This window comes from Lutjanus erythropterus, chromosome 9 (genome assembly GCF_056507025.1).
Source record: "Lutjanus erythropterus isolate fLutEry1 chromosome 9, fLutEry1.hap2, whole genome shotgun sequence".
NCBI classification, from domain to species: domain Eukaryota; kingdom Metazoa; phylum Chordata; class Actinopteri; order Lutjaniformes; family Lutjanidae; genus Lutjanus; species Lutjanus erythropterus.
In genome coordinates, this window is record NC_139325.1 from 24,094,724 (window position 1) to 24,121,854 (window position 27,131).

Below are 27,131 nucleotides of genomic sequence, written 5' to 3' on the forward strand. Positions count from 1 at the left end.
TCTGTTTAGACCTGTGGCTTTGAATGCACTGCATGGGTTCTGTGTTTAATGATGTGATGAATGTGTGTTTGGTCACTTGTTCCTGTGTGTTCTCTCTCTTTAAAATACTTGTGTGTGTGTGTGTGTGTGTGTGTGTGTGTGTGTGTGTGTGTGTGTGTATATACATATAATACCATTTACAATAGAGGCCATATATGTTGAAGATGGACTGTTTTGTAAAGAGAATGGTATTTATTGTGCATATGTGTGTTTCTTACATGTTTTTTGTATCTCTGTGTTTGTGTGTAACCCAGAGGCGAGTCTGGTGCTGGAAAAACAGAAAACACTAAGAAAGTCATCCAGTATTTGGCTCACGTTGCCTCATCCCATAAAAGTGGCACTCTGGGTAGGAGCAAAGAAGCTGTACAGGTATGTTGCAATAGAGACACCGCAGAAGTAAGAATAAAAGAAGAGCAGCTGGAAAAAAAAACATACAAAGAGAACATAGGCCTTCTAGGAACATTACTGTAAGAATGAAAAAGGAAGGGAATAACTAGAAAGATGGAGATGGTAAGGAAAAGTGACACAGAAAGATAAAAGTTTAAGAAAAGAAATGAGGTACTGTAACTAGTACTGTAACCTCAGACCTGGAATCAGGAGGCAATTAGCCTAGCTTAGCATAAAGAATGTAAGCAGGTAGAAACAACAAGCCTGACTCTGTCAAAAAAAGTGTGGAATTTTATGGTGATTTTTGTACAGTAACTATTTTTTGGTGTTCAGCAGGCCGCGTTGTGTTAATTATCCCATAATATGACTTTTTGTAACATAGGTAAAACCAGTATAAATTTCATTTAAAAATGCTTCCATTGCCACAAGTCTGTTTTTCAGCTTTTTTCTGATGTGTCGACATCACAGGCACACCAGAAAACAGGGTCTGTAAACAGTAGAAAGCAGTATGTAGGCATGTGACTGTAATGGTGGTTTCTTTTTTATCTTTTATTTCCATCTCTCTTTCTCCCATCTCCCAATACTGGCTAATTCATAATGATGGTTTGACATCATTTGGGTGAGATGATGAAATATCACAGAAGTTACTGATGGAGGTGACAAGCCTTCATTAACTCTGCCAGATAAAGGGCAGTAATTAAGTTTTCCATCAGGGTGTCATGTTTCCAGCACTGCTGATAGAAGTGAGAGCCAATAAATATCAGTGACTACTGCAGAATTGTTTGAGCCTGGTTTGTAAGATAAAAGTACCATTTCCCACTGAGGACAAAAGCCAGATGTTAATGGGAGTTTTGTCCAGTGTAAAAGGGGTTTTGGTGAGCTTTACATATCTTTATGCTAAGCTAAGCTAATCGTCTCCTGTCTCCAACCCTTTACTTACAAGAGAGTCATAACAATCTTCTCATCCAACTCTCTGAAGGACAGGGACTTAGATTATTTCCTAAAATGTAGAACTATTCCTTTATCCTGACACCTTTGTTGCAGTGTTTTCAGTGGTAATGTAATCATTTCAGATTTGCTGCTCTCTGCAGTCCACTGTGTTATCTTTCCTAACCCAATCACAATTTAGTGATCCTCAATCTCATCACTGTCCTCTTCATTTATTCATGCTGACTGATTTCTACTATTATAAAATGGGTTTCCTGCAGGAACGATTAATTTAATCTTACCTCACCCTGGAGTGGGGTTTTCAGTCCTCTTCGGTCCTCTTTTTCTTTCTCAGCATTTTTTTTTACCTTCCTTTCTTCCTGTACTTCTTTTCCCTCATTCTCTTCTTTCTGCATTGTCCTCTCTTTCCTGCATGTTCAGATGGACGGCTCTAGGTCCTTAACAAGAGGCAGTACTTTGGTGAACAGGGTGAGTTCACTCTATCCTGCTGGCCGGTCCTGTGCTTCTGTCCCGTCCTGTTTCCTGCTTGTAATGAACTCCTCAATGATACTCACTAACCGGCCTTAAAGAGTAACCTTGAACCTTTAACTATCAGCACTGATGTCCTAACAGTCAAGCCTTGTACAGTATATTTGATTTTGCTTGTTTGTATTCCTTTGTTTGTTGTTGTTCTTGTTGTCTTATTTGTCTTTTTTTGTGTTTGTTTATCCCATCCATATTTTCACCCATCCATCTATTTCCTACCCCCTAAATCTTCATTTTTCTCCCACAATTCGTCAGAGTATGCAATATGTGAGTATGAAAGTATTCAGAAAACTTGGGGTTTATTTGGGGTTACATTTTGTAGAATTGAAACTTTCCATGCAGAATATTTTCCAGAGCTGATATGATTCTCTGAACACATTAGGAGAATCATGTGGTCTGTGCATAAAGCAACTTTTTATCTGAATAACTCTGTCTGGGTCTCTAGTTTTGGCACTTTTTATTCTATTCTTCTCAGTGGGCTGAGTGTCTGCTTCACATTCCTAATGATTTGTAAATGCCACAGTTTTTTATCTCCTGTAGATGTGGTTTAAATCACATGAACTGTACAGTATGCGTATATGTTGAATGGGTTCAGGTTTACCTGTGGGAGTGGGTGTGGCTGTGTCTTTGCAGCCGTCCATGTGTGTATATTTAGCAAGTGAACAAGTGTACACACTAAAATATGTGGTTTTGTTAATGTGGACACATTGTTTGCTCAGTGATTTGTCACTAAAACATGTTGACCTCTTGCTCTGTGTGTGTTTGTGTATCTGCTTTTGGTGTTGGCTGGCTGGCATTCCTCAATTGTTTTTATAGTATAAGCACCTCCTGTAGTTACAGCAGCTCCCCATCACTGGCTGCTGCTGATGCTGCATCCGCGGCTACTGCACTGGCAATGCGACAGCTGCAGTAATGCATTGCAGCTAGCTAGAATCAGCCAATATAGCTTGTGTATGATGATAGCATCTAAAGCTGCAGCTTTCCTCTGCCCTTGTTCTTCTACAACAGTGGTTCTCAACAGACTCTTGTTAGTTGGTCTCTAGAGATTGCCTTTTAATAACGTAAGAGATTAAATTTTAACAAATTAAATGTGAGACATCAATAATGTCTCACGCTTGTTGTTGATTACTTATCTAATGAGGGCCCTCTTAGTGATGTTGAGAAACATTTGTTCCAGGGTCAGGGAATGGTGTATGTTGCAGATGCTATTTTGGGCCCTAAAATGCACCATTTTGTGTCACTGCTCTTCAAGGATGAGTCATGTATTTTTTTTGTTTTACATAACAGTTATTCCAAAGAGAGCAGAATTAAATGGTGCATTTTAGTAGACAGGCCATGTAGAAGTCTTTTGTTGAGGTCGTTTTCTTTGTCTTCTGTGTGAAGCTGATCTAATGTCTCCTGTGTGTCTCAGGGCGAGCTGGAGAGACAGCTGCTGCAGGCCAACCCCATACTGGAGGCCTTTGGCAACGCAAAGACTGTCAAGAATGACAACTCCTCGAGATTTGTAAGAGCAGACTAAATATATTATACAAAGAGATAATATTTATTAGCTCCTGAAGGTTTTGTCATCAGCATCATCAGTTTGATTATTTACTGTGGAAATGAACTGAAACATAAAACAACTTTTTCTTATTCTTCTTCAGGGTAAATTCATCCGCATTAATTTTGATGTGGCGGGGTACATCGTTGGTGCCAACATTGAGACCTGTATCCTTAAACGTGTCTTCAAAGTTTTCCACAGATCAGTACACTCTTTCTCTCTAAGTAAGCTGTTTATTAGTATTAGAAGTGCTTGCTTGTAGGTTGTTCATTTCTAAAACGTACATATATATATTAGTGTTGATCTATTTTATCCTGTTGTAATGCAGACTGACTGACAAAAAAAAAAAAAAATCAAAACGACCGGTCATCTTGAAGAATCTTAGTTACCTGAGGGTTCTCCAGCTAATGATTCGAATCTTCCACTTTCAGGAGGCAGTCCTACTTATTTTAAAAGGATACATTGCTGCAAGTAAAGCAGGGCAGACATGTAATATAACTAGTTTCAACTGGACATGTCCATGACCATATAAATCCAGACCTCCTTGAAAAGTCCCGGGCCACCCGTCAGGCCAAAGATGAGAGGACATTCCACATTTTTTATCAGTTGTTGTGTGGAACTTCAGAGGAGACAAAAGGTGAGCAAAAACTCGACCAAGGTGTAATAATGAAATACTGTTATGCTGCAGAAAAGGCTGTTATTTTTGTGAAATGCACAAGTATAAGTTCTCTATGTCCTGTATTTTCCTGTATTTTTTACCTTTGTCATTCCCGTCCCTAGCGGACCTGCTCTTAGGAAGTGCTGATGAGTACCGCTTTCTCAGTGGAGGGTCCATCCCTGTTCCTGGGCAGAGCGATTCAGAGAACTTCACCCAGACCATGGACTCCATGGCTATAATGGGCTTCACCCCAGAGGAGTCAATATGTAAGAAGGGAGATAACAGGGAAGAGAGAAAGTAGTTTACTTTTTGCACACTTGATCCTGGCTCTAAATCACCCTCTCTCTCTCCCTGTCTTACCTCTCCTCCTCAGCCATGCTGAAGGTGATCTCTGCTGTGCTCCAGTTTGGGAACATTTCTTTCATGAAGGAGAAGAACCAGGACCAGGCCTCGATGCCCGACAACACAGCTGCTCAGAAACTGTGCCATCTGCTGGGCATTAACGTGCTGGAGTTCAGTCGGGCCATCCTCACTCCCAGGATCAAAGTGGGCCGAGAGTATGTGCAGAAGGCCCAGACAAAAGAACAGGTAACATTTTATGAACATGGACATTTGCACTCAAACAGATAACATTTTTCTCTGCGGTGTTTATCTAACAGTGTATCCTTCTTCCTCCAGGCTGACTTTGCTGTTGAGGCTTTGGCGAAGGCCACATATGAGCGTCTGTTCAGATGGCTTGTCCACAGGATTAACAGAGCTCTGGACCGCAGACAGAGACAGGGAGCCTCCTTCATAGGAATCCTTGATATCGCTGGATTTGAGATCTTCCAGGTTTGTTCACGTGATGATGGTTTGTTTGTCTGTATTAGGTAGTCTCTGGTCAACAAACAAGTCGTGGTCAACTGGGATTTTACCTACTCTTTAACCATCGATTGGTTGATGTGGAAAAAAACTGTATATTATCAAAGTCACACAGCTTTGCCAAGCATATGAATTCCTGCAGTTTGATCATTTCTTTTCACATATAGCTATATTGTTGGCACCCTGGTATGTTTATCGAGTAAATTTAGTCTTACATACAGCAGCAATGCAAACACACACACAAACACAGTGACGAGGTTCACCCCAGCTTCTGTATAAAAAAAACTAAGCAGCTAAGCACTAACACAGCTCACACTGAAGAATAAACTCCCACAAAAGGCACCATGAAAAAACGGTATCCAACCTACTATCATTATTTAGTTGCTTCTGAAGAGGCTTAAGATTTACACAGTTTCTCTTAACTGTCCCCAAATATTACATTAGTTCAACATCACCCCAGCCTGTGGGAGTAGCCACATGAGCAACATGCTATTGCCAAAATAAAAACTAAGACAACATTAAAGATGACAAAACTTTCAGCTGTCTAGTTTGAAGTCAGGTCACAAACAGCTGATACTGATCTGTCATTGAGCTTGAACTGTTATTGGCCGACCCTTGTCCAACGGAGTAATATTCAAACACGTTATCAAAAATAAACTTTTTATCCTCTCAGGTGAGCTCTTCTGCCAATGTAGTGATCTGTGCTGCTTCTCTGACATCGTGTCAATTAGTTTTGAGCCAGTAAATGTTCAATAAATAGGCTCTCACTAAAAAATAAAATACATCAGGTCTACATGTGTCCTATGTCTGAGAATAATTGATCAAGAAGCCTCTCTCCTTACTAAAATAACACCAGTGATGGTCCAACCAAGTAGAATTTCACCTTTCCCTAGCATTTGATCTCAATGTTTGTGATCAACGCACATGAGTGTCCATGATTTCTACTTTTGTGAGCACAGGTTGATTATTATTGTAGATTACATTAGACTAATTCATGATTTCATGATTTCCTCTGCAGCTGAACTCCTTTGAGCAGTTGTGTATCAACTACACCAACGAGAAGCTGCAGCAGCTTTTCAACCACACCATGTTCATCCTGGAGCAGGAGGAGTACCAGCGGGAGGGCATTGAGTGGAACTTCATTGACTTTGGCCTGGATTTGCAGCCTTGCATTGACCTCATCGAGAAACCAGTACATACACATGAAAACACTGTGTTTTTAATAAGGCAACACACATTGTTACCTGTTAAGAGATGAGAATATAGATGCTGACAGTTGATGTTCAGGAAAATAGCATGATAATGCTCAGGTTGTTGCTTCAACCTGTGGCTAGTAGGAGCTTTTAAATTATTCACAGCCACAGATGAAGTGAGTGAAAGCGAATAAAAGAATATGAATAGAAACATGCCAGCACAGACTCTGCTTTGATTCCTAATTCCCCTTGAATTATAAAGTCCACTAAATGTTGTTTTACATCATCTCTTGTCTCTGTTAGACCCACTCGCCTGGTGTTCTGGCCCTGCTGGATGAAGAGTGCTGGTTCCCCCGGGCAACAGACCGCTCGTTTGTGGAGAAACTTTCCGCTGAGCAAGGCAGCCATCCAAAATTCTTCCGATCAAAGCAGCCACGCGGGGAAGCTGACTTCTCCATCATTCACTATGCTGGCAAGGTATTGCAGTCTGTGTTTTTACATCTTCAAATGTCTCCCATGTTTCCCATGCAAAAGAATGAAGTCAAAAATGTCCCCTGCCCTCTGTAATGTCTCTCAGGTGGACTATAAAGCAGATGATTGGCTGGTGAAGAACATGGATCCTCTGAACGATAACGTGGCGTCTCTTCTCCATCAGTCATCTGATCATTTTGTGTCAGAGCTGTGGAAGGAAGGTAAAATTGATTTACTCTCTGTCAATCACTTCCATGTAGAGTAAAGCCTTAATTCATGGACCTGATGTGTGAATAAAATATACTTTTAACTGAAAAAAAAAACTATTTTCATGCACTATATTTTTTCAAGCCTGTCAGATATAAATAACAAAACCTTCTGGTGCAAAATGTACTAACTTAACTGTATTTCTCTCTCTCTTCTCTTCTCTATCACACAACTCTATTATCTATCTGCTGTCTCTCCATTCTTCCTCCTTCTTGTTCTCTCCTGTGTTTGCTTGCTCTTGTTCCTTTTTCCTTCTGTCCCTTTCTCTTCCCTCTCCACTTTTTGGTGCTCGCTTCTACTCTTTCTCCCTGTGCCTTCCTTCCTCCTTCATCAGATATTCAAACTCTTCCTCGTGTGTACTTCTTTGACTCCTATGCCACACTGCAGGCTAATGGCTCCGACAGTAGGTTTCTCTCCTCCTCTGTGTGTCACACTCACATTCTTCACTCCCACCTCTGTTGACATCACTCCTTTGTTTTCTGTCTGCCCAGTTTTTGATTGCCATGTGCCTTTTTGTGTCATTTTTGAGTGCTTTTTAGTTGATATTTGTGCTGTAACGTCGTAAGCTGTTACATATTGTTAATTTTTATCATGTTGTTCTTCTCTCTTTGCTCTTATTACCTAGTTTTTAGCTTTTAGTGACAGTGCTGTGCTTGTGTGATGTGGCTTTTTCCATCTATTCAGAAGTAATTTACATTGGTTTTGTAGAAAATCAACAGTGTCAAGGTGGCAGCATGCACTTGATTAGTCACAAACACATTCAGGATCACATTAGAGCTTTGCTGCCTCAAACAACTGGAGTGGTTTCATGGAAACCAACCATGTGCAGGCATGAATGTGATCCTGAATGACTTCTAGAGATGCAACATATTGGCATACAGGACCAACATTTAAGTAGCTTAAAATAACAACCTCAGTATTCTTCTTAATAGTATGATTAGAGGGATAGTTCAGATTGTTTGAAGTGAGATTTTATGAAGTACTTATCAATAGACAGTACATGACAATCGGCACAAACCCAGTTTGGAGTGGCAGCAGCAGTACTGGTCTAAGCAGTGTACTGCTGTAGACAGAGTCAGTAGCAAAACATATTTAAGCCACCAAAAAAGAGGCCAACCTAAAAAAAATCAACATCAGTTTAAGTGTGTGCTATATTTAGAATATCTTCACAGCTTTACCTTGCCGTCAAACTGCTTTTTCCAACAAGAAACAGCTGTTATATAAGCCAAAGATCACTATCTCTAAAGCAGCCAGACTCTTTTGATAATTGAGGCAGCAGTAGACCAGCAGCTCCTGTTTTCCACGCCATAAAATTACTGTTCTTGCAAGCACCGCAGTCTGGTGGCTTTGTAGAGAGAGATATTTGGCATTTACTGTGTAACAGCATTTTCCAGATTTTTACATGACTAAAATACCTTTTATAATGAACCTGTACACAGCAGTACATTGCTTAGCTTCCTTCACCAGCACACCTGCTGCTTCTCCAAACTGTGGGCGTGTTGACCACCATCTAATATGGGTAATACAGTGTACCTTGTGTCAGTCCACATCAGAAAATCTAAACTATCACTTTAATGTAGATGTTTGGCTGACTGTGAAATGCCATTACTTAATTCTATGAGCATATCAGTCAATACAGATGTCAAGTGAGGAACAGATTAAATCATCATGATACACAGACAAACCTGTAGTGATACTTGTTCAGACATGTTTAACATTAAGCTAGAAAACTTGTTATGCACCCTCATCATACAAAGACTGTGTATGTGTGTTTTACTGGCTGATATGGGTCAGCAAATAACCATATGATTGCATCTCTAATGAACTACAAAAATCCAGTGTCCACCATCTGATATCATCTGTCCAGAGAGTTGATAGCAGATGTGAAAGCAGGTGTGAAATCATAATGTCGTGGCATTAGTGTGGCATTCACACACATATAATCAAGTCTGGTAAACACTCTCTCCACTCCAATAAATTGATACTCAGTGCTGAAAGTGACACCCTGCCCTGTGTTTTCTTCCAGTGGACAGGATTGTGGGTCTGGACCAGGTGTCGTCAGGGGAGAACAGTGGGCCGGTCACGTTTGGAGCAGCAGGACTGAAGACGAAGAAGGGAATGTTCAGGACCGTTGGTCAGCTTTACAAGGAGTCCCTCACCAAGCTGATGGCCACGCTGAGAAACACCAACCCCAACTTCCTCCGCTGCATCATCCCCAACCACGAGAAGAGGGTAAGAAAGGGAGAGCAGATGAAAGGGAAAGGGATACAGGCTCATGGACACTGTTTCAAATCAAAAACAAGCAAAGTGAACCTACACCGGGCGTAAGGCACGAGATTAAAACATTACATTAAATTACACGTGACCCAAATGCTTGTCTGAACATACAGGTTTTAGCTTATTTTTAAAAGAGTTCAAAGATCTCAGGCTTGTAAGTTTAGGGGCTGCCGATTTGAAAGAACAATCTCCCAAAATCTCGAAACTTGTCTGAGGTACACTTAGAAAACCCTGGCTGGAGGACTGAAGAGCTCAATTCGTACTGTGGGGGTGCAGAATGTCCATATTATACCGTGGAGCCTGGTCATATAAGATCAAAATTTTAAAATGAATTGTAAAAATAAGGGAAGCGAAGGAGTAAAAAAAAGTGTCATACAGTATGCAACCAGTAATCTTTTGGACTGTTTAAAGAGCCTAGCAACATCATTTTTGACGGTTTGTAGATGGCATAATGATGATTTATTATGGCCTGTAAAAACAGAATTACAGTAGTCTAAATGTGATGAGATAAACACATGTATTAGCATTTCCATTTCATTTCTTGACATGATTGACCTAAGTTTAGCTATGTTTTAAAACATAAGAGAAAGCTGAAGGAAAATGAAAAAAAATAAATGATTCAAATGTTGCATTCTTTTCACTCTTCTCTCATTGTATCTCTGCTTCCTTTGCTTTGCCTCTTGTCTCTCTCAGGCCGGTAAACTGTCCCCCCACCTAGTTTTGGACCAGCTGAGGTGTAATGGAGTTCTGGAGGGGATCCGTATCTGCAGACAAGGCTTCCCTAACCGCATCCCATTCCAGGAGTTTAGACAGAGGTGTGTATGTGTTCACATAAAGAGAACGCAATCACTTTTATAACCATCTGTCCTTCTTTCCTTCTCTCTCTCTCATTCTGTCTTTTACTCACACTCACACAAACACAATGAATGCTTCATCCAGCATTTTCTATGTCACCTGCTAATGCCCCTTCTTACTTATTCTCATTCTGCTGTCTCAAACAAACACACTAAAAAAAATTATATTTGTCTTTCAGATATGAAATCCTGACTCCTAATGCAATCCCTCGCACCTTCATGGATGGCAAACAGGCATCAGAACTCATGGTGCGTCATTTGTCAGCAGCTGTAAAAATACAACATAAAATTGAAATGCTGTAAATCTCCAACTGCTGCTAACTGGACACTGTTTCCTTGTTAAGATCAAAGCTTTGGAGCTGGACCACAACCTGTTCAGAGTGGGTCAGAGTAAAGTCTTCTTCAGAGCTGGAGTCTTGGCTCACCTGGAAGAAGAAAGAGACCTGAAGATCACTGACACCATCATACGCTTCCAGAGTGCCTCCAGAGGTTACCTCGCACGCAAGTAAGAGCTTTGCCTAAGAGTAAATATTAGGAGAGAGACAGAGGTATGACAGATACAAATCAATTTAGTTTGGAAGCTAAACTAGGGTATATGATATTTTGATGTTTATGACAGTACTGAATTGTTGTAATTTTTAAGTATTTGTTATATATGAATTTACTTGATTTAAGTGGAGTCATCAGCCAATCAGTAATCAGTTATTTACTAACTGAAACTGAAGTTACAGGAGAAAACAAACATGCAGCATTGGTGGGGATTCTCTGGAAGGAGAGTTTGCTCGCTGCTGTTTAGGAGGCAGTTTTGTATTTCGTTCTTAAAGGAACATCAATATTTAATCATTTGTCAGCCCCTATCAGTGACTCAGGAACTGCAGCGGCATTGACAGGTATCTGGCACAGCTTATTGAAGCCTAGTTATAAACCTAGAGTTATATTTTTATAATGGAGGCTAACTAATAACATCCATAATTTAAATAAATGCAATGTTAATTTATTCATTGTTTGATTAATCTGTAATAACAAGACTCAGGCCAGGCATGTTCATATGTGTAGCACATCTCATACACAAAGGCAAATCAAAGTGATTTGCATAAAGAATTAAAAACAGCATAAAAACATTAAAATGCAAAAATTAAAGTTAAAACTTTCTGTCACTAGTAATGGCCTTGACTGATAAAACTGCTTTGTCATTGTTTTTTGTGCTTAGAAGCAAAATATCTTGTTATGTCAGTCACTCAGTGTTAGTATTACCCTCTCTCTCACAGAACAGTCTAACTGTCAGTAGAAAGTAGGGCTGGACAATTAATTAATTAATAATTAATTGTTGTCACAATATGGCCAAGAGCAATATCAAAAGGTAAAGTTAAAATATGACAAAACAGCATTATGATGAAGTATTATTGTGCTGCAGAGATGCTCTGATCTACATGTCTTGTTCTCCAGATATAAGAAAACATGTTTCTTTGGTACAGACCCCAACAAAAGTCAAATCATCATGAGTGTAATAGTTATTTTCAGTGAAAATGAAAATTGTGATACAGAAATGATAATTCCCATTAATTGTGAAAAATGTTGCAATCTCTCAAAATAATCACAATATGTTTGTTTTGTTTTTTTTCACCATATCGTGCAACCCTATTAGGAAGGTATAGTGGAGCATAGGCCAAAAAGTAGTTAAAGAGGATGACCCTATCAAATGCCTGCAGATAGTATTTTCTGTTATTGTCTTAAGAAAAAAAAGAACAGTAAAAAAATTACTTAACGCTCAGAGTTTTGAGTTGTAACTTTTTTGTGGGTAACGAAGAGTTCATGCCTGATTTATTGTTTCATTTTTATTCTGTTTCAGAGCCTTTACGAAGAAGCAGCAGCAGCTGAGCGCTCTGAGGGTGATGCAGAGGAACTGTGCTGCTTACCTCAAACTCAGGAACTGGCAGTGGTGGCGGCTGTTCACCAAGGTACTGTACACACAGCTACATCACAACATAGATGTGACATATATAATGAACATAAATAACATTATCATCCAAATCAAAGGCAGCTGGATTATGCATTAGAACCTGGCAACTGAAGCATTCTGACTTTAGATCCTTGCTAGGGGAAAGGAAAAAAAAATCAGGAAATAAAATCAGAGAGGATGCAGGAATGGAGACATCCTTCACATTGACCTTTAACTCTTGCTATGTTTCAACCAGGTGAAGCCTCTGCTGCAGGTGACTCGGCAGGATGAGGAGATCCAGGCAAGGGAAGCTCAGCTCCAGAAGGCCAAAGACCATCTGACCCGAATGGAGCAGGACTACACAGAGCTGGACAGGAAACATGCTCAGGTAAACAAACCTCCACCTTGTTCTGCTGCCTCTGCTATGAATCAGAGCCTCCTCGTTCATCACTCCTCCTCCTCCTCCTCCTCCTCTCTTTGTCATGTTCTAGCTGCTGGAAGAGAAGGCGGTGCTGGCTGACCAGCTGCAGGCAGAAGCAGAGCTGTTTGCGGAGGCAGAGGAGATGAGGGCCAGGTTAGCCAGCCGGAAACAGGAGCTGGAGGAGGTGCTAGGTGAGCTGGAGAGTCGACTGGAGGAAGAGGAGGAGAGAGGTGCACAGCTGACCAATGAGAAGAAGAGGATGCAGCAGAATATACAGGTATATACAAGTGAACTGCAACAAATACTGACTGACTCATTTGTTTTTCTGACAGGTTTGTCACAAAAATTGCATGTTAATGATAATAATAATCCTTGTTGTCCACAAATGGAAATTGTCCTTCAACTTCACAGGCTGTTTAAAACACATCACAGTAAATTATGATACAGACAATAATAACAGAGTATACACAGTACTGACCACAATAATGGCCGTGGTTTCAGTCTGAATGGTGTTTATGAATTTATCAAAATTACTGCCTTTGGTATGAAAGACATCTTATAATGCTTCTTGGTTGGTGTCTTCCCAAGGGCAGTTTTACAAATTCTATAAAAGGGGGATGAACAGGATCAGACACAGTTTGCTGGGCTTTTTGCTTCTCCTGTGTTTCACATACACATTCCAGTTGTTTCCGCTCTTTCCCAATAATTTTACTCACTATGCTTGTGATTGTGGACAGTCTCTTTTTGTTCTTAGCCCCCAGCTGCCTATACCACATACACAAAATAAAAGTTAAAAAACTTTCATCAAGACTTTTTTAAACAGTCTCTAAACTGTTCTTGTATTAAATCTTCTCTCCTTGTCAGGACCTGGAGGAGCAGTTAGAGGAGGAGGAAAGTGCCCGACAGCGCCTCCTGCTGGAGAAGGTCACCTTGGAGACCAAAGTGAAGAGTCTAGAAACCGATTTGATGAACGCAGTGGAGCAGAGAGACCGACTCAGTAAGGTGGGTGTCACATTCAGACTTGATCATCTTGTGTGTGATGTTAGATAAAATATTCTGTCAGTATCATAACAACAACCCATGTAACGTTTGTATTCATGTATGTGTGCGTTCCTGTGCTGACACTGTCATGTCAAAAAACCTGGTTGGTGCATCATTGTATACGCATTTTATGTATGATCCACTGTAATATTGTTATTTATCTTTGAGCAGGAGAAGAAGCAGTTTGAGGAGCGTCTGAGTGAGGTGACTGATCAACTCACTGAGGAGGAGGAGAAAACCAAAAGTCTGAACAAACTCAAGAACAAACAGGAAGCTGTCATCGCTGACCTTGAGGGTAACTGTCCTACAAGTGCAACTGCAGTTTCTGTGTCATGATCAATCCTCATGATTTGGATTTGGATTTGTGTTTAGACTGTAGAAGAAAACTTTTAGTAATTTTAGGTATATGTTATATTAATTTATAGTTTATTTGATAGGGACAAAAAACATAGGCAAACAGAGAACACCTATCCATCGTTCATAACCATTTATCCTTGATGGGTTGCAGGGGCAGAGAGAACCACATGGACACAGAAAGGTCCTGCTCCAGGAAAATAAGTAATTGTGAAAAATGTCAGCATTAAGCAAAATATTGTAATTATCGCCTTCCTTCGACCATCCTGCCACAGCTAGAGGAATCTCATATTTTAGCACCATACTTAAGGATACAAAGCAAAATCCCAGCTAGTCATTCACATCAAATTGCGTTAAATTTTTTCTGTATATCAAGTAATTAACACAGAAAACCTTTGGAGATATAGTAGTATTGTATCATAGGAGATTTGTATGGATACAATCAATAATTATTTTCATTATAAATAAGTTCTTTAATAATGAGTTGATTAGTCAGTGTCTAAATCTCAGAAAATGCTGAAAATGTTCACCATTATTCCCATAAGCCCAAATGAACATATTCACAGCTGTGAAAAATAGAAAGATGTTGAGTTTACTATAGGAAATTGAGGAAAATATCAAATATTTATTCTGAGAAACTGGAACAGTTTCCTTTTGAAAAGACCTAAATTGGATCTCAGAACACTAATTTCTGCTCTACTAGCTGGTTTCTGTGAAAATAATAATCCATCAGTAGTTGACTGCTGACTGGTGCTTTCCCTGTTATTCAGCTTCGTCTCAATTTTTTCAGTTATAAAAGCTGCAATCTGTAATCTGTTTCTTCTATGATTGTGTACAGAGCGCCTGAAGCGTGAGGAGCAGGGCCGCCTAGAGCAGGAGAAGTGGAAGAGGAGGATGGAGAACGAGTCGGTGGAGGCCCAGGAGCAGCTGTCAGACTTGGGCATGCTGGCCGGCGAGCTGAGGGGCAGTCTGGCTCAGAAGGAGAAAGAAATAACCACCCTGCAGGGCCGGTGAGACACACGACAACATATAACAAACACAGTGTAACAAAAAAAGACATGTTGTAGTTTTTTTCACTCTGCATCTGCTCCCTTAATTCATCAATCATTCTCTGTTCCCTTCAGGTTGGAGGAAGAAGGAGCGCGTCGTTCAGAAGCTCAGAGGTCGCTGAGGGAGGCCATGTCCCAGGTGTCTGAGCTGAAGGAGGAAGTGGAGAATGAACGAGGGATGAGGGAAAGGGCGGAGAAACAGAGGAGAGACCTGGGAGAGGAGCTGGAGGCTTTGCGAACTGAGCTAGAGGACACTTTGGACACCACAGCTGCCCAGCAGGAGCTCAGGTAGATGATGCAAACAAATTATCAGGCTTTGAAATCAAAAAGTTTACTTGGTGTTTCTGTTGTCAGATTGAAAAATTCTAACACCTCTGACATTCATCTTCTGTCTACACAGGTCTCGTAGGGAGGCAGAGTTAAATGAGCTCCAGAGGTGTGTTGAAGAGGAAACTCGCCGCCACGAAGCCCAGCTGTCAGAACTCAGAGTCAAACACAGTGGAGCCATAGACAGCCTCCAGGAACAGCTGGACAATAGCAAGAGAGTAAGGAGAACACACACATTCAAAAACACATATTAACCACATAACACTGTCGCTCATCCTCCATGTTCTCTTCCAGGCACGTCAGTCCCTCGAGAAGGCCAAGGTCGTGCTGGAGGAAGAGAGGCAAAATTTGACCTCTGAGCTCAAGAGCCTCCAAGCGAGCCGCACAGAGAGTGAGAGAGGCCGCAAGAGGGCCGAGAGCCAGCTGCAGGAGCTCAGCGCCCGACTGGCTCAGGCTGACAGAGAGAGGGAAGAGAGGGAGGAGCGAGTGCACAAGCTGCAGGTGTGAATTCATACATTTAGTTGTTCGTTTGTTGGCTGTTGAAATAGATGCTGCATTATATGTTTTCTTCTTCACAAGATCAGATTTTGGCTCTGCAGGAAATATCTCCTCTTGCATTTGGTGTGATAAATTTACCTTTCTCTTCTCTCTGTTTTTTTTTTCAGAGTGAGATTGAGACTATGTCCAACAATTTGTCCTCTTCTGACACCAAATCCCTTCGGCTCTCGAAAGAGGTCAACAGCCTGGAGAGTCAGCTAAACGATGCAAAGGTGCAAAAGTGAAACACCCACCAGTGTGGGGTCAGATGTGATGTTGTACTTGCTTTTGTGTGCTACAGACATTTGAAGCACTTTCTCTTATAATGCAAAGAATGGCAGTTGTTTTTAAAACACCTTGTATTGAGCTTCTGACTCAAAAACACCCACACATGCATAGACTGTAACGAGGCCTCGGTTGACACTCTCATCACTTCCTCTCTCTCAGGAAATGCTGCAGGATGAAACTCGTCAGAAGATGGCTCTGGGCTCGAGGGTGCGAGCGCTGGAGGAGGAGAAGAATGGACTGATGGAAAGACTTGAGGAGGAGGAGGAGAGAGCCAAAGAGCTGACCCGGCAGATTCAGACTCATACCCAGCAGGTAAATCAGAGACCCATGCAGGTTTTGTTTACCTCTGTAACTGCTGCTTCATCTCTCTGAAGTAAATGCCAATCAAGAGATCATCCTCAGCAGGAAAAGACCAAAATTACCCATCACATAAAATACAAATTTAAAAAAACACAGTAGATGCATACATATCACATTCAGTTTCTCATACTTCCCTTTGAAAATATGTATAAAAAATGTTTTGAGGACATTTTCAACATGAATCCATTGCTTTTGTATTTTGTTTTTGACTCTCTGGTGTAGGTAAAATGCTTGAGTAACTAGGTGAATCTTGGAAGTGAAATCTCCCCTTCCAACTTTACAAAAGTTAAAGCCTTCCTTTTAACAATTTTTCTTCCACATATGAAGTCTGTAATAATAGAATATGCTTTCTTAACAAATATGTTGGTATGATAATTGATACTGCCAAAAATAACAATAAATATTTTTGAAGCCATTAAGGTTGCAACCAATGATTATTTTTCATTATCGATTAATCTGCTAATTATTTTCGTAATTAATTGATTAATCATTTAGTCCATAACATGTCACAAAATTGTGAAAATCAATCACAATTTCCCAGAACCCAAAATGATGTGTTTAAATTGCTTCTTTTGTACAACTAAGATAAGTCCAACTTAACTAAAACCCAATTTAAGTAGTTGTTGTAAGTTCTGTGATTTGTGCCTACTGGCATTATTTATGTTTTTCCCATAATCATGTTATGATCTGAGACCAGCAAAAATTCAGAAATTATTTTTAACATGGAGGAGGTATAGATTTTTCAAAATTTGTCAAGTACATCAAAAGCTCATCAGCAAATAAATTAAGTTTATATTGTTGTTAACTTTTACTGACACCTGTAATTTTTGGATCTTCAAAAATGTAGTGAGGAAATATATACATATAAATTATTACTAGAAATCTTACCTTAGGATATTGATATAGGAATTTTATTAAATCTATGATCTTAGCCAGGAGATTATATTTAGACAAGACAAAAAATGCCCCAAGACAATGCTTTGTCAGCATCAGCAGCAGCCATCACTGATAACTCTATATCATACAGATTCTCATATGTCCAAATGTCCATTCATTTCAATTTATAAACCCCCCTCTGCTCCACCTGTGCAGCTGGCGGAGCTCCGTAAGCAGTCAGAGGAAGTGAACACAGCCGTGGAAGCTGGAGAGGAGACGCGCAGGAAACTCCAGAGAGAGCTTGACGGTGCCGTCCAGAGGGAGCGACAGAAGGAGGAAGAGAAGGAGAGAGTGGAGAGGCAGAGGGAGCGACTGCGGGAGGAGATAGAGGACATGACGCTGGCCCTGCAGAGAGAGAGACAGAACTGCACGGCCCTGGAGAAGAGGCAGAAGAAGTTTGACCAGGTCCGAACCTCATCGGTTCAAATCTGAGTAAACATTCCTGAAATGTCGTCCTTTGTTGTCTAACTTTTGTCTCCTTCGCCCCCTCAGTGTCTGGCAGAGGAGAAGGCAGTGAGCGCTCGGCTGGCAGAGGAAAGGGACAGAGCAGAAGCAGACAGCCGAGAGAAGGAGACAAGATATCTGGCACTTTCCCGAGCCCTGCAGGTAAACTAACCGAGAACAGACAATACGAGAATGTTTGTGATGTGTCTGTGACTGTGGTGATTAATCTTCATCTGTGTTTCTGTGTGTAGGAGGCCCAGGACCAGAGGGAAGAGCTGGAGAGGGCCAACAAGCAGCTCCGTCTGGAGATGGAACAGCTTGTAAACCAGCAGGATGATGTCGGCAAGAACGTAAGAATCCTCCTCCTCTCAGGGCCACTTTGCCATTTCTATGTCTCGATCCTCTGTGAGTCAGTGTCTCGCATCTGCTCTTGTGTTAGGTACATGAGCTGGAGCGGACCCGCAGGACCTTAGAAGCAGAAGCCCAGAACCTGCGAGTACAGACACAGGAGCTGGAGGAGGAACTGTCAGAGGCGGAGAACTCGAGGCTGAGGCTGGAGGTCACCCTTCAGGCACTCAAGGCTCAATTTGAGAGAGAGATCAGCACCAGCGAGGAGAAAGGAGAGGAGAAGAGGAGGGCGCTCAGCAAACAGGTACAGAGAGGATGGAGAGCAAAGTGTTGTTGCTAATCTTTCTTTTCAGACTACTCACAATTTTTTTACTCTTTTGCCAGGTTAGAGAGTTGGAGATTCAGCTGGAGGAGGAGAGGAGTCAACGCTCACAGGCTGTGTCGTCCAAGAAGCAGCTGGAAGCAGAACTGCAGGAAGCCGAGGCGCAGGTGGAGAATTCCACCCGTGGGAAAGAGGAGGCTGTGAAGCAGCTACGGAGGCTGCAGGTAAAACAGAATAATTTTTTCTTACTTAAACATTAATTTTCTATACTCACCAGTGCCCTGTGTTTAAAAGAAATCTACATTTGTCACAGGGTCAAATGAAAGAAGTTCTGCGAGAGCTGGATGAGACCAAGTTGTCTCGGGATGAGGTCATCACACAGTCGAAAGACAGCGATAAGAAGATCCAGACACTGGAGGCAGAAGTTCTGCAGTTAACTGAGGTGTGTTTGAAAATCCCAGCCAAAATATACAAGAGATAGTTCAGATTATTCAAGTTGTGAATGTATAGGGCACTTATCCTTTGCCCCCAGCAACAAAAGGTAATTTTTTCAACTAAAAAAAGATCCACCTAAAAAAATCAACATCAGTTTAAGTGTAGGTTATATTTGAATATTTTCACCACTTTACCTTGATTTCAGACAGCCTGTTCTGACAGGAAACCACTGTTATGTAAGACAAATATTACTCTCTACTAAGCCACCAAACTCCTTTGGCAAAATTAGTAGATAATCATTCATCTGTATTGATATGCCTGTGGCATTTTGACATGAACAGTAGGCATACTAAATTCACTATGATCCACCAGATTTTACCCCCATATCATTTTTATACACATCTAAGCATTAAAAATAAACAGGCCCATCCAGGTTTTTCCAGGCCCACCTATTAGTCATGTTCTGTGTCCATCTACTGTTGGTAATACAGTACTGACTATAGATAAGTACCTCTTACAGCTACACTTCAAATAATCTGAACTAGAGGATATGATGCTTTTAAAATTCTAATAACTGAATTTCAACCCCTGTGTGCATTAATTTATCCATGCAGGAGCTTTCTGTGTCAGAGAGGCAGAGGAGACAGGCTCAGCAGGAGAGAGACGAGATGGCTGATGAGATGGTCAACAGCAGTTCTGGAAAGTTAGTAACACTTAACTATAGATGCACTCTGTTAATCAGTGTATTGTTGGTATGTGGACTTTTGTTATTACTAACATTGTATGTTTGTCCAGGACGGCACTGTGTGAAGAGAAGAGGAGGTTAGAGTCACGAGTCAGTCAGCTGGAGGAGGAGCTGGAGGAGGAGCAGACTAACTCTGAACTGCTGGCAGAGAGACAAAGAAAGACTGCTCTACAGGTACAATAGAGGAACCTACACACCGATACACCTGTCACCTCTGCACTCACAGACATGTAAGCTCACATCAAGATCACTGCTCTGTTCGTGGTGCAGGTGGAGACTCTGACCGTGCAGCTGCAGGGAGAGAGGACTCTGGCCCAGAAGGCGGAGGCAGCCCGAGAGCAGCTGGAGAGGCAGAACAAGGAGCTGAAGACCCGACTGGGAGAGCTGGAGGGAGCAGTGAGGGGCAAACACAGGCTCAGCGTTGCTGCTCTGGAGGCCAAGATAGAGTCGATGGAGGAGCAGCTGGAGCAGGAGAGACAGTGAGAGAAATAACCAAACATTAGAACAGATAATACACCAATACATTTGAATGAACGAAAGTCTTTATTATTATCTAGCATAGCATAGCATCTAATGCCATATATGCCCAACCCATATTAGGCTTACAAGACATCACAAATTCATATAATCCAAGACCAGATTGCGGCGAAAAACAGAAACACATCTGATGCGTCTTTCATAATCAGATCTTCTCACCATCACTGATACAACAAAAGGCACTGACAGAAACATTTAGTACATAGCTCTGGATAATAATAATAATATTAATAATAATAATAATAATAATCTGGAGAATAAGTACTAATTAATTACTAATTACTAATTACTTTTTTTCCAGTGTTTTGAGACAAATGTAGCTTGAACACATCAAAATCAAACAGCCATTCCAGTTTTTTGTTCATCTATACACCACATTATTTCAGGGTTTCGTCTAGACATTTCATGGAACATTAACTCTCTTAAATCATCCTAAAATGTACAGTACAAAAGAAAATGAGACTCACGTTACCCACTTAACCCAAATCATATGTCTTGCACAGAATAAATCCTCCAAATTAGATTTGCAGTGTTTAAGGCTGGTCAACACTGAGACATAAATCTGGAATGTGTGTTACAAATTAAGTGTGCAATGCAGATCTTTGGCTCACTGAACCTTCTAAAACAGTAGCAGAGCACCTCTAAAACACAATTAGAAGGTAATCTTTTAAGTGTGAACCAGCCATGACCCTTCTTTATCATCTATTTTACTCTAAATAGGACCATAATTTACAAAACAATCATGATGTATTGAAGGAGACTTGAAACTAGTGATTGAAACCATAAACACATTAGGAAACAGTCTACTGAGGTCATACATCAAGTGAGACATAGAGTCATTTTGTCATAAAACTCCATACAATCATAGAGCTGCTTTTTACAGCCAGTGAAGTCGCCTCCTGCTGGCCATTGTAGAGAATGCAGGTTTAAGACACCTTCACATTGGCTTCACTTTTCAGATTATGAAGCTCTGTCCACTGCTTCATATACAGTCTATGGTTTTAGCTTGATAGATGTCTTGATGCAAGAGGTATCTTACAACAAACTTTTCTGTCTCTCAGGGAACGGGCCATTGCCAACAAATTGGTGCGGAAGACAGAGAAGAAACTAAAGGAGGTGATGATGCAGGCAGAGGACGAGAGAAGACATGCAGACCAGTACAGAGAACAGGTAAGAAAATTAACAACTTTATCCGTCGAAACACGAGAGAATGAACAGAATAGTATTGCCAGGGTCAGAGCATTAAGTAATCACTTAATGGGGGTCAGCTCAGCTCGCTGCTCTAATTGTGCCCCAGGGCACGAAAAAAGTGTTGAAAAATCATCCTAAAATGGGTGATTTATCCGGCTCAATCCAACCTAATCCTAATCCCAGCCCGGCATCTGTGTGTTCATTGGAAAGGTAGAGTGTATTCCACTCCGAAAAATAAATCCCTCAACCACCGTTGAGACACTGACTCTCCTCCCAAAACATCATCGGTGATAATCTGCCAGGTTTAATCTGACTCCTGATCCCTATCAGTCCTCCTGCTCCCACACTAATCTCTCTTTTCATACATCCGTCCCTTCCCTTCTCTTCGTCTTCCCCTCTTTCCTCCAACCTCATACATCTTACCCCGACCTCTGCAATACCCTCTGTCCTTTTTCTTCTCTCCTCTTCTCCCTCCTCCCTCCTCCTCCTCCTGCAGCTGGATAAGTCAATGATCCGCCTGAAGCAGCTGAAGAGGCAGCTGGAGGAGGTGGAGGAGGAGAACTCTCGCTCTAACGCCCAGAAGAGGAAGCTGCAGAGGGAGCTGGAGGAGCTCACAGACAGCGGTCAGAGCATGACGCGGGAGATCACCTCTCTCCGCAGCCAGCTCAGGTAAACACATGCGCATGTTAGTGGGTGTGGGTGTGTGTATTTTCTGTTGGAGTGGTCATCATTTATTGTTGTTTTGTTTGTTTGTAACCCCTCATTAACATAATATGATTTGTTTTGCTTTGCTCTTTTGTTGCATCATTTATGTCCATCTAACACTGACAAACTGTCCATGTGTCTCCGTCACACCAACTCTCAGCGTCCCTGATTGGAGAGCAGATAAGTAGGTCACTGTGTGTGTCATATTTTTATTATTTGTATGTGTGTGTCTGTGTGGAAGGGTATATGTACAGTTCATACTTTTAATACATTACATACTTTGAATATGGGACAATATTATATTCTGTTATATTTTTTTCTGGAAATTCTTTTTAAAAAATATTATGTTCCTTTATTATATTCAAGGCTATTTACCGAGTCACATCAAAAGATATTCTTATTGAAGTTTATACAGAGCATTATGGGTGGTTTATGGTTTAACAGAACTAACAGGACTAGTTTAAAACATCTACAAAGTGCTTTGTATCTTCAAAAATCCTTTTCCAAAATCAGCTTTTTGGGAGGGTTGGGGAAAGGAGGGGTAGTCATCCTTAGTTTGGGCTGATGTGATAGTTTTCCACAGAGGTTTTGACTTCAAACTGCACCCAGCTGATTCACACCAGGACATATCATAACCAGCATTCAAAATTCAGGATGTCCCATTGTCCCAAGAACAGAAAACTGGGACAAGATGCAATGTTTGGCAAAATTCTGGGACAGCAGAGAAAATCATCAAAACAACTGACATTTTTATGTTTATGCATCATGGAATGTGTATGATTTTAATAGCAAGATGTTCAATTTTTAAAAATGTGAGGCACAAACTCTACAGTGTTTACTATGAGACATTTTTAAATGTGTGTATGTAAATTTCTATCACTGCATACCAGTCAGAAACAAGTTTGTATTTGCACTGCAGTTTGCAGTGATGCATTTATTGATCAAACAGAAACACAAACTCAGCCTTTGGCTAAAAGAATAATGAAAACAGAATGTGGCCAAACATCTGATAATTTTTTTTATTTTTTAAATATAAGTGCAGGAAACAACTAGCAGAACTTCCATGATGGACCAGAGTGAGTCAATGAAGTCATGTGAGTCACTGAAACAAAGTTATGAAACTATATTTATTATGTAGAATGAAAAAAAGAACTTCATTTTGGGACAGTGGTTGTTAAGTCTGGGACAGCTGAAAGTAGAGTTCAGGATACCAAGGAAAAAAGTTCGTTTCAAGCCCTGACTTTAACTCTCTCTTTTTCTTCTTGTCCAGGCGTGCTCCGTTGCCCCTGGCAATTCGTGGACGTAGAGCGCTGGTCGACGACCTCTCATTGGAGAACTCTGACTCGGAGGAGCCCCCTGCCTCGCCAACACCCTCCTCTGGATTGCCAGGGACCCCGACTCCCTCCTCTGAACACAGCCTGGATCCTCCGCCACCCTACAGCGTGAACAACACAGAGTGACACACATAGACTCAGTTACACACACACACACACACACACACACACACACACACACACACACACACACACACACACACACACACACACACCTGCCTCTCACAGCCTCGACTACTCAGGGGTGTAGGAGTGACACACACACAGAACATAACACTAGTTTATTAAGGTCAGCAAAGTCATTTAGGATGCAAACATCAGGCACTACAACTATTAAACAACCTCACTGAAAAACAAAGTGTAAAAATGAGATTTTACAAAGAGTCAACTGGAATTGATTTTTATTTTGTAACAAACTGTGACATAACAAAAAATAACAAAGACTGGAAATTTCTACATTACATCTTCTGAGAAACTAAACTACATCTCTGAGAGTTCCAAGGGCAAAGTGAATTATTATCAACTACTTTCATGATGCTGTACAGTGATTAGAGGCAGAAAACATTATGTCTTTTACATTAGGAGGTATTTTAAAACTAAGCCATGTTTAACCCTTTGATGAAGAGATACAATCTGATTTCTCAAAGGGCTGCTGGAGGGTGAAAATACTTCTGAAAGACAATCTATATAAATGTTACGTAAAGTAGTGAACAAGAGACATCAAACACACACGGAGCAGAGAATTCATCCTCTTTACAAGTGTGTGTGTTAAGTGCAAATGTGATTTCTGACATTTTGGAACGTCAGTTTTTAAAAATTGAGAATAGCAAACAGAGAGGAAACACAGTGGAGGACAGAAAATGTGAAGACACTTTGGATGAGTTAACAAAAGAAAAATGGCAATTAGTAACCAATATTTAATTAAACCTTTACTGGAACCTTTACTGAAAATGAGAAGCATTAAGTTCATAATATATTGATCTCATTTTCATATAATTTGTCAAAATTGTAGAGAACAAACTGACCATAAAAAGCAGCCTATAGCTGCATTGAACTTGTATTAAGTGATAAATCCTTTTTCTGTAGATTAGAAACAGTACGTTGTTAGACAAAGCAGTAGGTATTAGGTATTAGATAGTTTCTTTAACTAAAGTTTTAACATATTGCTTCAGAAATTTTGAATTTGTATAATTTATATCCAATGTGAACTTAAGTTATTATTGATCGCTGGTTATTTTCTGTCTTGGGGAAGCATGTTAGTCTGATTATTTCTGCCCCTGCTGGCCCTGATGAGTCAGACGGCGTCACAGCATCAGGTCTCAGAGGTGAATTTGCATGGAAGAAGACCTTTCTGGCGGTCTGAGTTTGAGCGTCTCCCACAGCAACACGACGAGAAACAACCTGTGGAGAGAACTGTGTTAATTGATCTTTTTATCCAAAGCAGAATGAATTTTTTTTTTTTCTCTCATGTTAGACTGATAAACACATCACATTTTATTTTGACAAGCATCTTGTACATTGTAATTTTGATTTTTACTGAGTGTGTGTAAATTACTGATCAAACAAAACTTTTTTGTGTTTAACCAAATGGTGGGCGTATGGATGAGAAAAAGGGACATAAAATTGTAGTTAAAGTAGAGTAGCAGTAGAATAGAGTAGATGACGGGAGTGGAGGCTGGTTGAGGTATTCTGCAACCATCTAGTGGCTCTACTGGAGTTAGTAGAATAAACTCTCAGCTCACATTTCCTGTGTAGAAGATTGTAGAATAACTGATAACGAGACTCAAAGCATTTTCAGATACTAGTAGTATTAGATTTAAAAAATGACAATGGAGGCACTGAGGAATGAATTTTTATGAAGCAAATGGCAAGTAGAACAAAAAGTAGATTTTTTTTACCCTGGCTATGAATTCAAAGTTACATATGAGTGTGTGTGTGTGGTGTCAACCAGACACAAGCAGCTTGATGACCCTACTGTGAGAGAGATGATGTTTTTGTCAAACCTGGTTTTAAAGATGATTTTCTTATTGTGAAACATCTCCATTTTTCTCAGCATGTTTTATTTATTGTTCACTCTTCAGCACCTGTTTGCCTGTCATAGCTTTAAGGCTGTCCAGGAACTTAATGTAATGTCTAGTTTTTGACACAAGTAGCAATGTTTTAAAGGAATAGTTTAACAGCATGGAAATTCACTTACTAACTTTCTCACTGAGAGGTAAATGAGAGGATCAATACCACTTTCATGTTTGTATGATAAATATTAAGCTACAGCCATCAGTGTGTTAGCTTAGCTTAGCACTCAAGACGGGAAATGGGAGGAAACAGTTAGCTCGGCTCTATACAAAGGTAACAAAACACACCTACCAGCATCTAAAGCTCACTAATTATCATTTATATCTATGTTTAAAAACAAAAAAACATTATACTTTTACAGGGAGCTGTATGCTGGACTAGGACGCGGTTGTCTTGTTGAGTGGCTGTAAAATGTTGGATAAATACTTTTAGTTTCCAATAAATTCCCCATTATTTTGTTATTGAAAAGCTTTTCTAAGAAGATGCAAAATCAGGAAATGTTGGATTTTCATGAACACTAACTTAATCTGGTGGAAAGCGAACATGTAACAGTAAAATGAAGCAGATACCTAAAAGTACATAGAGTGATACAAGAGAGAAAATAAATCATCACATCACAGAGATTCAGTTAGGAGCTACAACAGTTCTGAGAGATGAACAGACAGAGACTTTTAAAAACATCTTTCTCTCTGCCTGCCTGTACAGACATAATTGACGTAAGTGTAAATCAATGCGGCATGGTTTGACTCAGCACCGTCGAAAGTGAAAGTGAAAATGGAAAAGGAAGTCTAGTCAGACTAGCTGTTTCTCCCTGTTCCCAGTCTTTGTGCTCTAGTCCTGTGGCTATAGCTTCATATTTATTTTTCCAGGCATGAATATTGTATTGATTTAATTGTTTAACTCTTGACAAAAAACAAAAAACAAAACAAAAAAAACCAAATAACCCTATTTCCTAAAATGTAGAACTATTCCTTTAAATTAGAAAGAATGTCACTGGCGCTTTAACTTTTAATTGGAACTAAAAAAAGGTTAAGATTGTGTCGCTGAAATCACAAATGTTGTTTCTGGAATTTGAATGTTTTCTTCTTTATTCTGGTTATATATGAGTATATATACTATATGGTTATAAGGATTAACGATCATGTTGGTGTTTAAGGTTAGTTACACACAGGACCAGTTCAGTAGTTTTCGGTAAACAGGGTTGTCATTTCTGCTCCCTCTCCTTTCTTCTCTTTTAATGTAACAGGTCTATATTTTAATGAAACAGCAATGCAAAGCTGACATCTGCACGAACAAACAAGAACAAGCGTGTACAGAACTAGCGTCCCATGTGTATGGATATTTTCAGTCATGTTAAGCTTTTTGTTTTTTTTGCCATGCCAGGTTCACCATGACTCACAGTTGACAAAAGATCAAACCAGTTGGGTCAAGAAAGAGTTTGACTACTGACGACATATATTTAACGCCCTATTAAAGGGTTTTATTTTTTATTTTCTGTATGTACAATTCTTTTATTTTAGCAATATGCAAAGGATTTTGTTTGACGCTTTGTTTTTTAAGATATTGTGTAAACGCTGCACTTTACACATGACCAGTGGAGATAAACACAGCCGGACACTGTCGGTACACTACGTCTGCTAATTTATCTCAAAGAGGCCGACATTAGCATTAAGCCAAATGAGCTGACATCACGTGTCGTCACGATACAACCTGTCACTCTGAACT

At 40.3% G+C, this 27,131-nt stretch overlaps 1 protein-coding gene across 8 annotated transcripts in view; it reads left to right on the top strand.

The window, feature by feature from the left end:
* Window positions 1-23,776, top strand: part of myh14 (myosin, heavy chain 14, non-muscle) — a 38,147-nt gene extending 14,371 nt beyond the window's left edge. The window contains exons 6-46 of one of the 8 annotated variants that reach the window (XM_084726761.1): window positions 294-408; window positions 1,795-1,842; window positions 3,311-3,403; window positions 3,543-3,606; window positions 3,978-4,076; window positions 4,220-4,363; window positions 4,471-4,685; window positions 4,776-4,928; window positions 5,977-6,150; window positions 6,455-6,628; window positions 6,729-6,843; window positions 7,224-7,292; window positions 8,916-9,121; window positions 9,860-9,981; window positions 10,200-10,269; window positions 10,365-10,525; window positions 11,870-11,978; window positions 12,216-12,347; window positions 12,451-12,657; window positions 13,245-13,382; window positions 13,593-13,716; window positions 14,614-14,785; window positions 14,900-15,112; window positions 15,225-15,369; window positions 15,446-15,652; window positions 15,817-15,921; window positions 16,136-16,288; window positions 17,429-17,677; window positions 17,765-17,878; window positions 17,968-18,066; window positions 18,156-18,368; window positions 18,449-18,610; window positions 18,700-18,828; window positions 19,436-19,524; window positions 19,617-19,740; window positions 19,837-20,045; window positions 21,165-21,273; window positions 21,791-21,963; window positions 22,160-22,183; window positions 23,042-23,093; window positions 23,270-23,405. In XM_084726761.1, the coding sequence (XP_084582887.1) occupies window positions 294-408; window positions 1,795-1,842; window positions 3,311-3,403; window positions 3,543-3,606; window positions 3,978-4,076; window positions 4,220-4,363; window positions 4,471-4,685; window positions 4,776-4,928; window positions 5,977-6,150; window positions 6,455-6,628; window positions 6,729-6,843; window positions 7,224-7,292; window positions 8,916-9,121; window positions 9,860-9,981; window positions 10,200-10,269; window positions 10,365-10,525; window positions 11,870-11,978; window positions 12,216-12,347; window positions 12,451-12,657; window positions 13,245-13,382; window positions 13,593-13,716; window positions 14,614-14,785; window positions 14,900-15,112; window positions 15,225-15,369; window positions 15,446-15,652; window positions 15,817-15,921; window positions 16,136-16,288; window positions 17,429-17,677; window positions 17,765-17,878; window positions 17,968-18,066; window positions 18,156-18,368; window positions 18,449-18,610; window positions 18,700-18,828; window positions 19,436-19,524; window positions 19,617-19,740; window positions 19,837-20,045; window positions 21,165-21,273; window positions 21,791-21,963; window positions 22,160-22,183; window positions 23,042-23,066 (5,446 nt within the window). In that variant the 3' untranslated portion in view covers window positions 23,067-23,093; window positions 23,270-23,405. Of the gene's footprint in view, window positions 1-293; window positions 409-1,794; window positions 1,843-2,154; window positions 2,167-3,310; window positions 3,404-3,542; window positions 3,607-3,977; window positions 4,077-4,219; window positions 4,364-4,470; window positions 4,686-4,775; window positions 4,929-5,976; window positions 6,151-6,454; window positions 6,629-6,728; window positions 6,844-7,223; window positions 7,293-8,915; window positions 9,122-9,859; window positions 9,982-10,199; window positions 10,270-10,364; window positions 10,526-11,869; window positions 11,979-12,215; window positions 12,348-12,450; window positions 12,658-13,244; window positions 13,383-13,592; window positions 13,717-14,613; window positions 14,786-14,899; window positions 15,113-15,224; window positions 15,370-15,445; window positions 15,653-15,816; window positions 15,922-16,135; window positions 16,289-17,428; window positions 17,678-17,764; window positions 17,879-17,967; window positions 18,067-18,155; window positions 18,369-18,448; window positions 18,611-18,699; window positions 18,829-19,435; window positions 19,525-19,616; window positions 19,741-19,836; window positions 20,046-21,164; window positions 21,274-21,790; window positions 21,964-22,159; window positions 22,184-23,036; window positions 23,094-23,269 lie in introns of all 8 variants that reach the window. The other 7 variants (XM_084726762.1, XM_084726755.1, XM_084726757.1 and 4 more) reach the window with 7 other exon arrangements.
* Window positions 23,777-27,131: the final 3,355 nt, after the last annotated feature.